General features: G+C 57.0%; 1 protein-coding gene across 1 annotated transcript; it reads right to left on the bottom strand.

Moving 5' to 3' along the window:
- Window positions 1–4226: 4226 nt before the first annotated feature.
- On the bottom strand, window positions 4227–8672 carry UBE2S (ubiquitin conjugating enzyme E2 S). The gene is made up of 4 exons (XM_036909194.2): window positions 8477–8672; window positions 7749–7896; window positions 6238–6428; window positions 4227–4691 (listed from the first exon to the last, which is right to left on the bottom strand). Exons 1-4 carry the CDS (start codon window positions 8477–8479, stop codon window positions 4362–4364), a joined length of 672 nt encoding a protein of 223 aa, XP_036765089.1. The 5' UTR covers window positions 8480–8672; the 3' UTR covers window positions 4227–4361.
- Window positions 8673–13232: the final 4560 nt, after the last annotated feature.

The following is a 13232-nucleotide window of genomic DNA, read 5'->3' as shown; positions in this document are numbered from 1 at the left end:
CCTGCAGGAGCTCTTGGCCTTTCAGAGGTGAGGTGCTGTGAGAAGATGGATCTCTGTTCAGATGGGTGTGTGGCATGTGTGTGTGTAGATAAGCCCACATATTCATAGGTGTGGAAGGGCCATTTCTCCAACTACTGCAGGTATACCCTGGAAGCAGATGTCACCTTACAGGTGTGAAACAGGCTCAGGTTGGGAAAGGATCAGTCACATGGTTACTCCCAACAGTTCCTGCAGACCTGCGTGCCAGCCACCAGGCCCGGGGCTGAGGAGCCAGCATGAGGGTCCCTGTGCAGACACCCTCGTGTCCTCCAGAGGCCGGGGTCTGCAGGATCCCACCTGGTGGGGCTTACTCCATACCCAGAACAGCTACCGACCTCACCCGCCCTGACTCCTGGTCCAGCCTTGCCCAGCTCCAGTGTGAGCCTCCTGCCCCTCGCCAGACCTCCTCACCTGGACCCCAGCAGTAGGCACGCTGGCCCCATGTGGGTCCTGCTCAACCCAGGAGAGCACCATCCTGGCGGAATGACTCAGATGGCTTATTCCCACCCTGGCAGGCTGTTTGCCAAGGCCCAGGTCCACCTCCTCACACCAGGCGTTTGCATTTCCACTGCCCTGGAGGGTCCCCCTGGGGATGCAGGGCCTTGCCCTGTTAAGGCTCCTGGTGGCGAGGCCATGGCCACTCTTGTCAGGAAGCAAGGGCTGTCGGAGTGAGGTCTGAGGCCCTTGCAGTCCTGGGCCTTGCTCACCCGCAGCTTTGAGACCAGGCTGCTCTGGAACCTCCTGCTCTGGGCCCTCTGCCCACGTGGAGTCCCGGGTGTCCGGACCCTGCTCCCACCACCAACATAACCATGTGAGCCTTCCCTCTTCTCCCAGCCTGTGCTCATCTGAGCAGTGGCCGTGGTCAGTCAGTGGGCCTCTGCCCCGTGAGCGGGCAGCTTGTCAGTAGCGGTTGGGCTGGGGGCCCCACATCGGGTCTGGTTGCTGCTGGGGTGGGGTTGGGGCCATGGAGGGTGAAGGGAGGGAGCAGACCTCCGTTTCCCACCTCCTTGGGTAGGTGTGGTGGGCACGGGGCCATCTATCCCAACATTTCTTGCAACAGGAAAAATAGATAAAAAACAGATACCAAAAGAAAGCCAAAGAAAGGGAAATTCAGAGAACAGCAAGAGAAGAGACTTGTGCACAGGCACCCCAACATGGCTGACAGCTTCCCACAGAAGCTATGGGCCGAACTCGGGTGCTAAAAGGCCCCTTCCTCCTGCCGCCCACATCCTGCGTCTGAGCTGGTGGCTCAGCCACCGTGGAGCCGGGCTGCTAGAGTTCCAGCTCCTGGTCCGTCAGTTCCCCCGTGGGCCCTGAGTGGGTCACCTAGTTCATGCCTGTTTTCCTGCATGCGGGTGCTTATCACAGACCCTAAACTCCTAAGGCTGTGGATATTAAATGCGCAACAAGCTCAGGACTTGCCCACCAATTTTCACTGCAGAAATGGGTGAATATTTGTGATGTTATTTTGATCAGATGAACTGAAATGATCACGTCTTCTCTGCGTCTGCAACTATTTGCCCACAAAATGAGGCTGTGTTTTCCCTGCTAACCCTGTGGAGCGAGCCTTCCGTGTGTTCTGGTGAGAAGCGTCGCATTCTTGGCTGCGTTCCCAACCCAGGCTGCTTGTGCTCATCTAGGAACTTTCGGTTTCCCTGTTGCTCTTGTAGTTGTTTGCTGGGATGAAATTATCTGCTCTTCTGAAGTCTCCCATTATGGAAATACCACGTGTGTGGTTTGGGACATGCAAATGGAAGAGGGTGTGTCCAGGGGAGAAAAGGACCCCAGGACCCCAGTCCCTGGCCCAACCATGACCACTTGCTTCTTGTTTCCTTTTTGGAAACTGTCCAGATGTCCACGTGGGTGTGAGCAGCCCGGCTGCTGGTTAGCCGGTAAGGGTATGTTTGCCCTGCCCTTGGCCAGGGCTCTCCCAGCAGGATCGGTCGACTGGCCGCGGCACCTGCATTTAGCACAGTAGCTGTGGAACTGAGAGGCAGCAGTGGGGCATTGTCTTGTCCTTAATCACTTTTCTGTAAAATTGTTCTAAAAAATAGTCTCTTAAAAATACACTGAGGTAGTGTTGACTTCTCAGATTGAGAAACATCCAAATGTTGGGTTAAAAAGTGCTGGAGAGGGCATGTGGGACGGGCTACTGGCACTGCTGTTGGTACAAGCCCATGGGAACATGGTATCTACAAAACTGCAAAGGAAGTGACAGTAATGTCACAAGATTTTCTCCAGATACCTACCCTGCACCGCATGACACATGCACGGGTTTCTGCACTGCAGCAGGGCCGGCCTGTCGGCATGGGACATGTAGGTCAAAGCCCGCCTGTAGGCAGGATGACCACCGGTGTGGAGCAGGGAGGGAGGGTCGGGGGGGGGGGTGCTGAAGGAACAAACATCTGTTGACACTACTGACTTGGATTGGTGGAGTTCCTCCAGAGAATACCTGTGACCCTGATCAACCCTGGTGGTTGTCCCTGATTAAGGAATCTGGGTGCTGGGAAGGCAGGAATGAGAGGGAGCTATTGCTTTGTAGAAACTTGTGTTAGCTTTAAACTAAAAAACCAGTTGTTTTTCAGTGGGTAACATTCACAAAGTAGTCCACGCTCTCCTTCCTTGACAGTATTTGCAGGCTCCAATGTGACCTTCCAGAGGAGTTAAATGCACACGCATGAAAATACACATGAATCCTATTTTAAAAACTGTAAACATTTAACAGAAATGGTAACGTATTGCATGCACTGCATGTTGCTTTTTTTCACTTAATGTACTTTGGAGATCAGTCCACATACAAATTTAGTTTCTTCACTTTTTAAAAATTCTGAAGTATAGCAGACTTTATATATAAAAATAATTAGAAAGCAAGCTTGCCTGTAGCCAGCACCCGAGTAAGGAAACAAGACTGCCAGCCTCTGCAGAGCCTCCCGGGCTCCTTGCTGGCTAGGTAACCAGAACACTGAGCCTCACGGAAAGCCTTCTTGCTCCTAGTTTCACAGCCTGTGTATGCTTGGCAGGATGACTGACTGGTGCCTGTTTTGGAATCGTGTTACCATGGCGCCAAACCTTATCTGTTGCGACTTGTGTGGCTGATGGTGGTGGCGATTCTTCCATGCTGCTGAAGTAGTGACAGTTCGTTATTTTTGTGTTGTTTGGTATAGTGTCTAGAGTACTGTTTGCAATTAGCACAGATGTTTAAAGCGCAGTACATGTGTAGGGATGCTGAGTAATAAAGCACGCGGGCTTTTGCCTCCCTGGTCCAGTTTCCCGCTCCCACCATGAACATGCTGTGCAACCTCGTAAACACTTGGCATTGTCAGACTGCTGCCAGGTCCTGGGAGCGGCTGCAGCTATCTTACACTGCACCTTCCAGTGGTCTTCTCAGGTGTTCGGTAGGCATTAGGACTTCCTTTTGTGAAGTGTCTGTTCAAGGGTTTCTGCTCTTGTTTTTTTTTCTTCTGGATCTGTAGTTGTTTATATATATAGTTTGGATTGGTCCTTTTTGGTTGCATGTCTTGTTATCTTCTGACCACTGACTTGTCTTTCACTCTAGGTAAACAGAAGTCCTCGATTTAAAAAAATTTTTAATCAGCTTCACTTCGGTATACTTTACACAAAGTAAAATACATCTACTTCAATCCTGACAAATTTCTACACCCATGTGGCCACTGCCACATTGATCTAGAATATGACCACCCCGAGAAGTCCCCATGCCCTGAGTATCTGGTCCTCCCCAAACCCAGGCCACCTGCCCACCACTGTGGGGGTCTCTGCTTGCAGGCCTGGGATTTACTTGTTAGGCATATACACAACAGGCTTTGCTGCCCAAAAGGAAAATGAGGCCTACAGTCCGAGCTGGACCTGGTCCTATGAGAGGGTGCAGCAGCTCACTGCACACAGTCACCTGGCCAGGAAGGGACACTGCTGAGCCAACACTCCCACCTGGAAGGGCAGAAGCTACCAGGAGGCCTCAGCCCACCTCCCCCCACCCCATTTTAGACAGAAACCTGACTCCAGGGAAGAGCTGCATCACCTGCCGGCTGCCCCAAGATAGGGAGCCCCACACCTCATGCAGGAGGCCTGTGGAGCTGCAGGGATCAGGCTGAAGCCTCCAGGAGGCCTGGGGTGGTAGGGGGGTGCCAGCAGGGTGCAGCCAGTGGCCCAGGATCTGGAGACACAGCAGCTGCTTTTCCAGCTTTATTTAGAAAAACAATTCCAGGTCCCAGTGCCCCAGCCCTCCCCCAGCCAAGCCATAATTTAAATAACTTAGAGACAGAGTAGAGGGTTGGGTTGGGGGTGGGGTGAGGGAGAAGGGCCCGTTACAGTCGCCGCAGCGCCCGCTTCTTGTCCGTCTTTTTCTTGGCTGCCAGCTTCTTATCACGCTCTCCCGCGTGCTTCTTGGCCATGGGGCCCTCAGCACCTCCTGGACCCCCAGGGGCCACAGGGTCGGTGGAGGCGGCCCCATCTGCACTGCCCGGGGCCCGGCTGGCCTCAGCCTGGCCCCCGCTGGGCCCACCCGCGCCCCCGTGGATCTCGGTGAGCAGGCGGGCGCGCGCTGCATACTCCTCGTAGTTCTCCAAAAGCAGGCGGCCTGCCTCCTCATTGAGGGCAGACTCAGGGTTCGGATGGATCAGCAGGCACTTGATGGTCTGTGGGGACAGGGCCTGGGTCAGGGGACCAGACAGACACACATGGGCCCCAAGCTGGCTCTTTCCTCTGGTCCGATCCTGTTCCCAGATGGGACACTGGCCCAGCTCACGCCCACATCCTCCCTATCTTTGCTCAGGGCCACCTGTGCGGTTCCACTGGACCAGAGACTGAGGCTTGGACTGGGCAGGGAAGGGACTTGCCTGGGTCACTGAGGAAGTAAGGGGGACGACTTAGCAACCCACGCCCAGGTCTGCTGGACTCCGAGCATCCCGTCCTCCCAGTCCCGGGAAGATGCCCAGCCCCATAGCTGCCATGGCTTTAGCAGGTATCCCACATGCAGAGCCACACTGCTAGAGGGCCACACCCAAAAAGACATCAGGATGCAAATGAAGGGGGACTGGTGTCTGAGAGACACCTAGAGGTGGACAAGGGGGCCAGTCCTCAGTACCTATCCAGAAGCCCCTTTTAACTAAGGGGTACACTGAGCAAAGAGGGCCTGTACTCCGTGGGGATGTGGCCAGCAGTCCTGGTCGCACCTTCTGCCCCAAGCCATGGTGTCTGCCCACCTCCACTTTCAGCCCAACCCCCTACCCCCAGCAGGCCTGGCCTTAAACAAGTGATATGCTGTCCCTCACGTGTGAACAGGGGCTGTGGAGACACATGCAGAGCACCCGGCCCAGCAGACACTGCTGTTATCGGGAACCTGGGAGGGCACCCTAATTCTGACCACTGCATCCCATAACCAGAGGCCCCTCCCTGGCACTCTGGTCCCAGGATCACGGGGGACACTCAGTTACCCTGTGAGCTCATCTCCAGTGTCCCTGGCAGCTGCCACTGCCACTCAGAGAGGAGGGCAGGGTTGGGTGTGTTTTCATTGGAGTGCAATCCTCCCTGTGCCCTGCAGGAAGCCCCAATTCCCCATCCTACCAACCAGCTGCCTCAGGGGCTCATTAGAAATGCAGTTAAAAAAAAAAAAAAAGCTGCTTAAGCTGTGAGGGCTGAGGAGGCAGCAGGTGACCGAAATGCTGTTAAGGGGCCTGTGGGGACCTGGAGCAACAAGTAGTGCAGGGAGTCTCTGCTTTGTTAGGCTAACTCAGAGCCCAGGTCATTCATTCTGTGGGCTGCCAGGGCACTGGCCTCCCTCAACCAGAGGCCACAATTAGGAATGTCTCCTGATGGGGCAAAATCCTCCGACTGAGAACCCTGATTTATGAGAACATTCTGGAATACCAGTGGCAAGAGCTGCACAACCCAATGCTGAGACACCATGAACCATACACTTCAGAATGGTGAATTTTATGATGCCATGAATTATTTCAAAGGGATGGGGGGATGAGGTGGAGGAGGGAGGGGATGCGTCACTCACCAATGGGAAGCATCAGGGTGCCCCAGCACTGCCAGTCCTTCCAGGACTTTCCAGAAAAGCTGGAGACCCAGATTTTTACATGGAAGCCCCAGTGATGCCCAACTTAGCTTTTAAAAGGAAACAATACATTGCAGCGCAGGTACTCCGGAGGCCAGGAGGGAGGCCCGGCTGGAACTCACCAGCAGCACATGCCGGATGCCCAGCTCGGCTGTCCAGTCCCTCTTGAGCACGTTGACGCAGATCTCACCATTGGCGCCCACATTTGGGTGGAAAATCTTGGTCAGGAAGTAGCCCTTGGGTGGGGAGGCTGGGAAGTCCTTCCCCAGCAGGAGTTTCATGCGGAACAGGCCCCCAGCATATGGGGTCCCCTCTGGAGTGCAGGAGAGGGGCACTGGGTCAGTTCAGGAGGCTCAGGACTCCCAGGCACCCCGCAAACCCCCAAAGCCCAGTCTCCTTGCTGTGCAGCGAGCGCCCCGTGGCCTCCTCTGCCAGACTGAGGGACTCCTGAGAGCAGAACAGCAGGGTTCCCAGAGGACCACAGGCACTCCCGTTAACCCCGACTGCACCCCAGCTGCGTCCACACCATGTGTGGCCTCCACCCCGAGGCCTCCTCTCCACTCCCAAGGGAGACCCTTCACTTCCCACACTTCCCAGGAGCCACAAACCCTCTCACCCAGGTGTCTTCCCAGGGAACACCTGTTTGAAAGCCTGTGGGCAAGTGATCGGAGAGCTGCCAACTCAGCAGCCCTCCCCGCCTCGGTGGGCGGTTTTCTCGTTCACCCCCTTGCTCAGGGTTGCTCCAGGTTCATGGCTGCTCCTCATGTCCCAGTCCCGAAGTCCAACCCATCGGCAGCTTGGGCAGCCACCCTCCAGGTCCCTCCTGCAACCACCTCCAGGCACAGAACCACGTCACCCTCACCCATGCAGTGCTCAGTGGAGTCCTGAGCGCCCCACAGCTCTCCCCACCACGGGCCCCAGGAACCTCTCACATCTACTTCCGTCGCGCCTACAGAAGGCCCTTGCGCCCTGATGGACGCTCCGGGCAAGCTCCACCTCTCTCCTTTCTGTTCCCCCAAGACATCCGCTGCGCCTGACTCAGGGCCTTTGAGGGTCCTCACTGCCCGCCCCTCAACTGTCACCACCTCAATCAAAGTCTTCCCCAACCCCTCCCGACTGTCCCCACTCCTGACCAGGTTCTTCACCCACTCTTGGAACCTCTTGGCTTCTTTGCAGAAGAAACTCAGTGCACATGAAACACACTAACCCACTGCACAATCACACAATCCCGGGCCATCATTTGGCCACCCAGTGCAGGGCCTGGCTTGTTCCCTGACAGTGACAGCAGGTTGAAATCTGGTCCATCAGCCAAGTCTTTGCCCGTACTAGTCCCACTGCCTGACATCCCGTTCCCACTCCCCCTAATTCCTACCATCTCTCAGGCCTGAGGGAACCCACGTCTGGGCCTCCCGTTAAATACTCCCCAGCTTTTTTTAAAGCGCTTAGAGGAAAAGTCATTTGAGGTGTCCTACCCTGCAGGCCATGACCACCACCAGAGTAAGAGGTGGCTGCCTGCCCACCCGGCATCCCCAGCATCTGCAGAATTCAGCTGATGTCCTAACGGGAGCGTCCTTGTTCTGAAGATGACGAGAAACCTAGGAGTGGACCCTCCCTCTTTGGTTCCCACACTCACCAGGGCCTTCAATGGTGACCTGCAGGTCGGTGAGATCCTCCTCGTTAGGGAAGACTTTGATGCCATCCGGTGGGTCAGCGGTCAGCGTCGTCACCTCCTTGTACACCAGGCGAATGATGTGGGGGGGTAGGTTCTCCACGTTGGAGTTCTGGGCACAGAGAGGAGGAGTGAGGGGCCGGCGGAGCCCGGGCTTCCTGCATCATCTGACGATGCAGCGGCCGCGTAGTCTTGACCCTGCAGTCCTAGGCTGTCAACCACCCCTGAGCCAAGGACCCTCTACCCAGGATGCTTCGGGCGGCGGTCCCAGACTCATCTCACACTAGAAGTACGGGCGGGTCTCCGAAGGGGCCTGCGGATGGCTTCACCTTCCCCAGAAGACCCCACAACCACTCGCCATGCGCCCCCAGCGATTCCGGGTAGGCCCAAGGGCTACGCTGGTCCCCTCCCCTCCCTAACCTTGATAAAACCACTCTAGAAACCCCAGCTCAGGCCTGGAGATGGCGGCGGAGCGCCCTTGCTCCCAGAACACCCACGGTCGGGCCTTCCCCTCCAGGGAACCGGCAGGTCGACCGGGCGCCTGCCCCGCTTCCGGGAAAACCGGAGAGTCCAGCCCTGCCCGCGACCCCCAGGCGGGTTTTCCAAGCCCCCGGCCGCTCGCAAGAGGCTCCGGAAACCCCGCCTCCTCCGGGGCCCTCACTGCCCCTCCCGAGCCTGGCCGCTGCGCTCACCATGATTGCGGCCGGCCGGGGGCGGGTCCCCCCGGCCCCCTTTCTAAATTCTCCGGGCCGCCGGCAGGGGCGGGGGGCCCAACTACTGCCGCTGCGGCCTTGGCAAGGCCCAGCGGCCCCGCTCCGTTCCCCGCTGCCTCCGCCGCCCGCCGCGCACCACGTCCGAAGCCCCACCCGCTCGGGTGCCCGGCAGCACTAAACCGCTCGCGCGCGCACAGCGGCCGTTTTATATCCGCCCGTAGGCCACGCCTCCCCGCGTCTTCGGAGCACCGCGCCTCAGCTCGTGACGTCAGCGCGCACGGTCCTCGGCGTTCGAGGGCTCGCCTCCTTTCCCCAAGCTGCGGGTAGAAGCAGGAGAAGTTGGGGAGGGGGGCGTGCGGTGGGCCGACCCACGGGGGCGCGCGGGAGTCAGAATAGAAACCCTGGAGAATGAAAGGGATGAGAAGGGGATGTAGGGAGGGAGAAGACGAGTGGGGCGACGCGGCCGCTGATTGGGCCGTTTGAAATGAGACGCTTTCACGGCCGGCGTGCGTGCGCGCGCCCTGACGCCCAGGAAATCGCGCACGCGACTAACGGTTGGCAGGCGACCCCGGGCCGGGCGAGGGGAGGCGGGACCGAGTGGGGTTTAAACGTATGATGGAGTGCGCTCCGGCCAATAGGGGCGCGTAGTCATGGGATGGAGTCACCTGACTCCCGTAAGCCAATACTGGACGGAGAAGGCGGTGCCAGGGGGCGGGGAGGAGTGGAGAGCGGCCAATGGGGGCCCTGTCTAGCTCAGGCAAAGCCGCTCTCAGCCAACGAAATTTGTTGGTTTTTGTATTTGCAAATGGAGTGTGCGCGGCCGCCCGCGCCCCCTCCTCAGCCAGTGGTTGAAGTGGACGCGGGGACTCGACGTACATTTTTCTGCGAGGCGCCATTTTGTTCTGGGCCTGACCTGTGATCTGTGTCCAGTCGCGTAGGTCCCAACACCAGTAAGCACGGCCTTGCAGGCAGGGACGCCTTGCCCTCCAATGTGCGACCTCTGACCCTGGCCGGGCCTCAGTTTACCCACGTGGGAAGTGGGCGCTGGGATCCCTCGCGATCCCCAAGGAAGAAGCCGGGTGCGGCCCTGCGCCGACGCGCGGGGCCTGGGAGCCGAGTGACCCCGGTGGGCGCCGCCGCCCGGTGTGGTCTCCGCTCGGCCAAAGCGGGTCTCGGGAAGGCTCCGCCCCAGCTTCCCCTCGCGGGGCCGCAGCCGGGGAAGGACAAAGAAGGTGTGAGGAAGCTCGGCGAACAGACCCAATGCGAGTCCACCCATGACTAGGGGTGGGCGCGGGCTCGGCCCGACTGACAGACGAGGACACTGCAGGCAGGATGCGTCGAGGGACTGCAGGGCCCAGCCGAGCCGGGCTGGGGGGCTTGTCCCGCTGAGCTCCATGGAAAAAGTCCACCCAAAAGACGCGATGGTGGCGGAGGTGGTGGTTATGACGTGCCCACCGTGTGCCGGGCCCCGTCTCAGGTCCTGTTTCTGCTTGGTCTCGTGTGATCCTTGCAACAGCCCAGCCGGGCGGACGTTATTATAACCGCGCTGTGGACACCTGCATTCGTTCAATAAACTGGGGAACGTCCAGGATGTGGCAGGCAGGATGCCTTAGGGATGGCAGAGTGAAAGGGAGCTCTGAGCTTACCTCCTTGTGGGGGAGCCAGACAGTAAGCCCCTGAATGTATATGTCACGTGGGCGAGTGATAAAGCCTGAAGGACAGTGAATCAGGGCCAGGGGATAGAAAGGGAGGGTTGGGGTTGCTGTTTGACCTTGGCTGGGCAGGGAAGGCCCTGGAGAAAAGCATTCAGAGCAAAGGGAACAGAAGGTGCAGAGACACGGTGCGGGAATGGTGCTTGGTATGTTGGGCAGCACCTGGATGCCTGTGAGGCTGGGTCAGAGTGGTCACTCAGGTTGTGGGTGCTGAGGTTGGAGGTGGGGTGGGAGTGGTGGTTGTGTCTACACTGGGCTAGGATGAGCAGCCTGTGCCTTTCTTCAATCCAGGGATAGCCACTGGAGGCTTCAAACAAGACGTGACTACATCAGGCACAGAGAGGCTGACGTTGCCACTGTCCAGGTGGGGGTGATGGCAGCAGGTTGGTGGCAGTGAGGGTGGTGAGAGGTGATGGGGTCCAGTAAAGTCAACAGGACCTGGAGTGAGAAAGGGAAGGGGGATTGGCTACCCCCTGAACAGTCACCTTAGAATTGGGGCCAGCACACCTTTTCAGTAAAGGTTTTAGGCTTTGTGGGGCATCTGTCCCAGCCCTCTCAGTTCTGCTGCTGTAGCCCATGTGCATACGGAGGAGGGTGGCTGTGTTCCAGTCAGACTGCAAAAATAGGCAGTGGCTAGAGTTGGCCCTCAGGGAGGCTGTTGTTTAGGGATTCCTGGGATCCTGACCCTCACATGCCCCAAGCCTGCGAGTAACCTCGTGAGAACCCTCACCACTGCACTGGAGTAACTAACTCCCAAACTCCCAGGAGGTCCCCTTGCACTCACCCCTGAGGGCCCAGGTGTCAGCCACGCTCTGTCACCAAGGCCGTGTGGGCATGAGTCCCCTGTGCTGGGAGAGCTTCCCACCGCTGCCTCTGTCCCCACGGCCTAGGTGCACTTCTGCTGTGGTCTCGCAGACCAGCATCCCTGGCCCCCATCCCAGGCTGCTCCTCTTGACCTCTGATCTTCATGGTCTGTCAGACTCTGTCCTTTTTTGCTTGCTAACACATTTATCTTTGTCTCCCCTGACTAGATCAGCCCCAGGAGAGCAGGGACTCTGTTCTCAGTCCCTAACGGGGCTAAAAGCATTGATTCATTCAGTATTTACTGGGCATCTCCTATGTGCCGGGCACCGTTCTGGGTGCTGGGGTATGTCAGAGAACAGATAAGGGCCTTTGCCCTAGTGGCGAGGAAGGCAGACATACAACAAAATCTAGGGAGCAAGTAAAGTACATGGTGCGTAGAAGGGAGGCAGGAAGTGAGCCATGTGCTTATCAGAGGAAGAACATTCTAGGCAATGGGAATGGCTGGAGCAAAAGCCTGGCACGTTGGAGGAGCTGCAAGGAGGCCAGTGTGGCTGGAACAGAGTTATGGGGGAGAGGTGCTGGGAAATGAGGTCAGAGAGGTGTGTGTGGTCAGGGGCTCGGGGCTTTGCTCTGAGGTACTAGGGAGCCACTGCAGGGTTTTGAACAGAGGAGTGCTGTGGTGTGACTTAAGTCTTTCCAGGTCACTGTTGGATGGAGAAGAGCTTAAAGGGAGGCATGGGTGGAGGCAGGGAGGCCAGTGAGGAAACTGTCGCAAAAACTCTGAGTAGAGGTGGTGGTCAAAGAAGATACATAAATGGCCAATAAATACATGGCAAGATGCTCAACATCATTAACAATGCAAGTTAGAACCACACTGAGATGCCACTTCATGCTATCAGGATGGCTATAATCATAAAAGTCAGTAACAAGTGTTGGGGAAGATGTAGAGAAACTAGAGCCCTCACACAGCCGGTGGGAATGAAAAAGGGTGCAGTTGCTGTAGAAAACAGTCTGGTGGTCCTCAAATGGTTAAACATAGAATTAACCACATGACCCAGCAATTCCACTCCTAGGTATATACCCCAGAGAAGTGGAAACATGTTCACACAAAATGTCTACACAAATGTTGATCACAGCATGATTTGTGATAGCCAGAATGTGGAAACAACCCAAATGTCCATCCACTGTTGAGGGGCTAAGCCAGCTCTGTTATACCATACAGTGTGCTTTTGTGCGGCTGTAGGAAGGAATGCAGTTGTGACACATGGTACACATAGATGGACTTCAGAACCATTATGCTGAGTGAAAGCAAGTCGTGAAGAACCACATATGATCCCCACTCACCTCAAATGTGCAGGACAGTCAGAGCCATACAGACAGTGGGTTAGTGATTGCCTGGGGCTGGGGAGGATGGGGGGGTGACGGGGAGGGGCATACTGATGGGTGCAGATTCTCTTTTTGGAATGATGAACTGTTCTGAAATTGTGATGGCTGCATAATTGAATGTACTAAAAACCACTAAAGTGTACACTTTAACGAATTGCATGTGTGGTCTGTGAATTGCATCTCAGTAAAGCTGTTAGGGCGGAAGTGGATGCCCGCCAGAGATGGGAGGGGAGGGAGGAAGGGAGAGGAGCTGGTTCAGCGGGCAGGGAGGGGCTGAGCTCTGGGGAAGAGCTGGGTAGAGCCCTAGGGAGCCGGTGAGGACTGTGGCTGGGAGCTGGGAGCGCAGCTGTTGGTCCTCAGTCCCTGTGGACCAGCTCAGGGCGGCCGGGTGGAGACCAGCCTGGAGGCCCAGAGTGGAAGGTGAAGATCCAGCCGCGAGTTGGCTGCGGCCTGGCCCTGAGTGGTGGTGGCGGCCGTCGGAGAGAAGGGATGGGTTTGAGAACCAGCCGGGAGGTGGCGCAGCGATAGGCCTCTTGGGTCCGGATCCGCAGAGGGTGGGCTGGGGAGGAAAGGGGGCAGTGCTTTTCCTTTGCTAAGTGCTGGTGATCCAGAAACTTTGTTGTACAGTGAAATTCCTTCAACTTAAATTCTAACTTCAGAAGTTAATCTTCATTTCTACTGTTCATCTGTATTAAGTTACGAAAGAAATATGGGCTCGGAGGGAAATCCACATGGTTACCGCAGTGCAGGAAGGAAAGCAGGGGGGTTGCCGCTCTAGCCCTCCTCTTCTCACCTCCACACCTCCCCAGACACCATCAGCAGCCCAGGTGTCT

The sequence above is a fragment of the Manis pentadactyla genome, assembly GCF_030020395.1.
Source record: "Manis pentadactyla isolate mManPen7 chromosome 15 unlocalized genomic scaffold, mManPen7.hap1 SUPER_15_unloc_1, whole genome shotgun sequence".
In the NCBI taxonomy this organism is placed as follows: domain Eukaryota; kingdom Metazoa; phylum Chordata; class Mammalia; order Pholidota; family Manidae; genus Manis; species Manis pentadactyla.
This window is presented reverse-complemented; position numbering and strand designations above follow the sequence as displayed.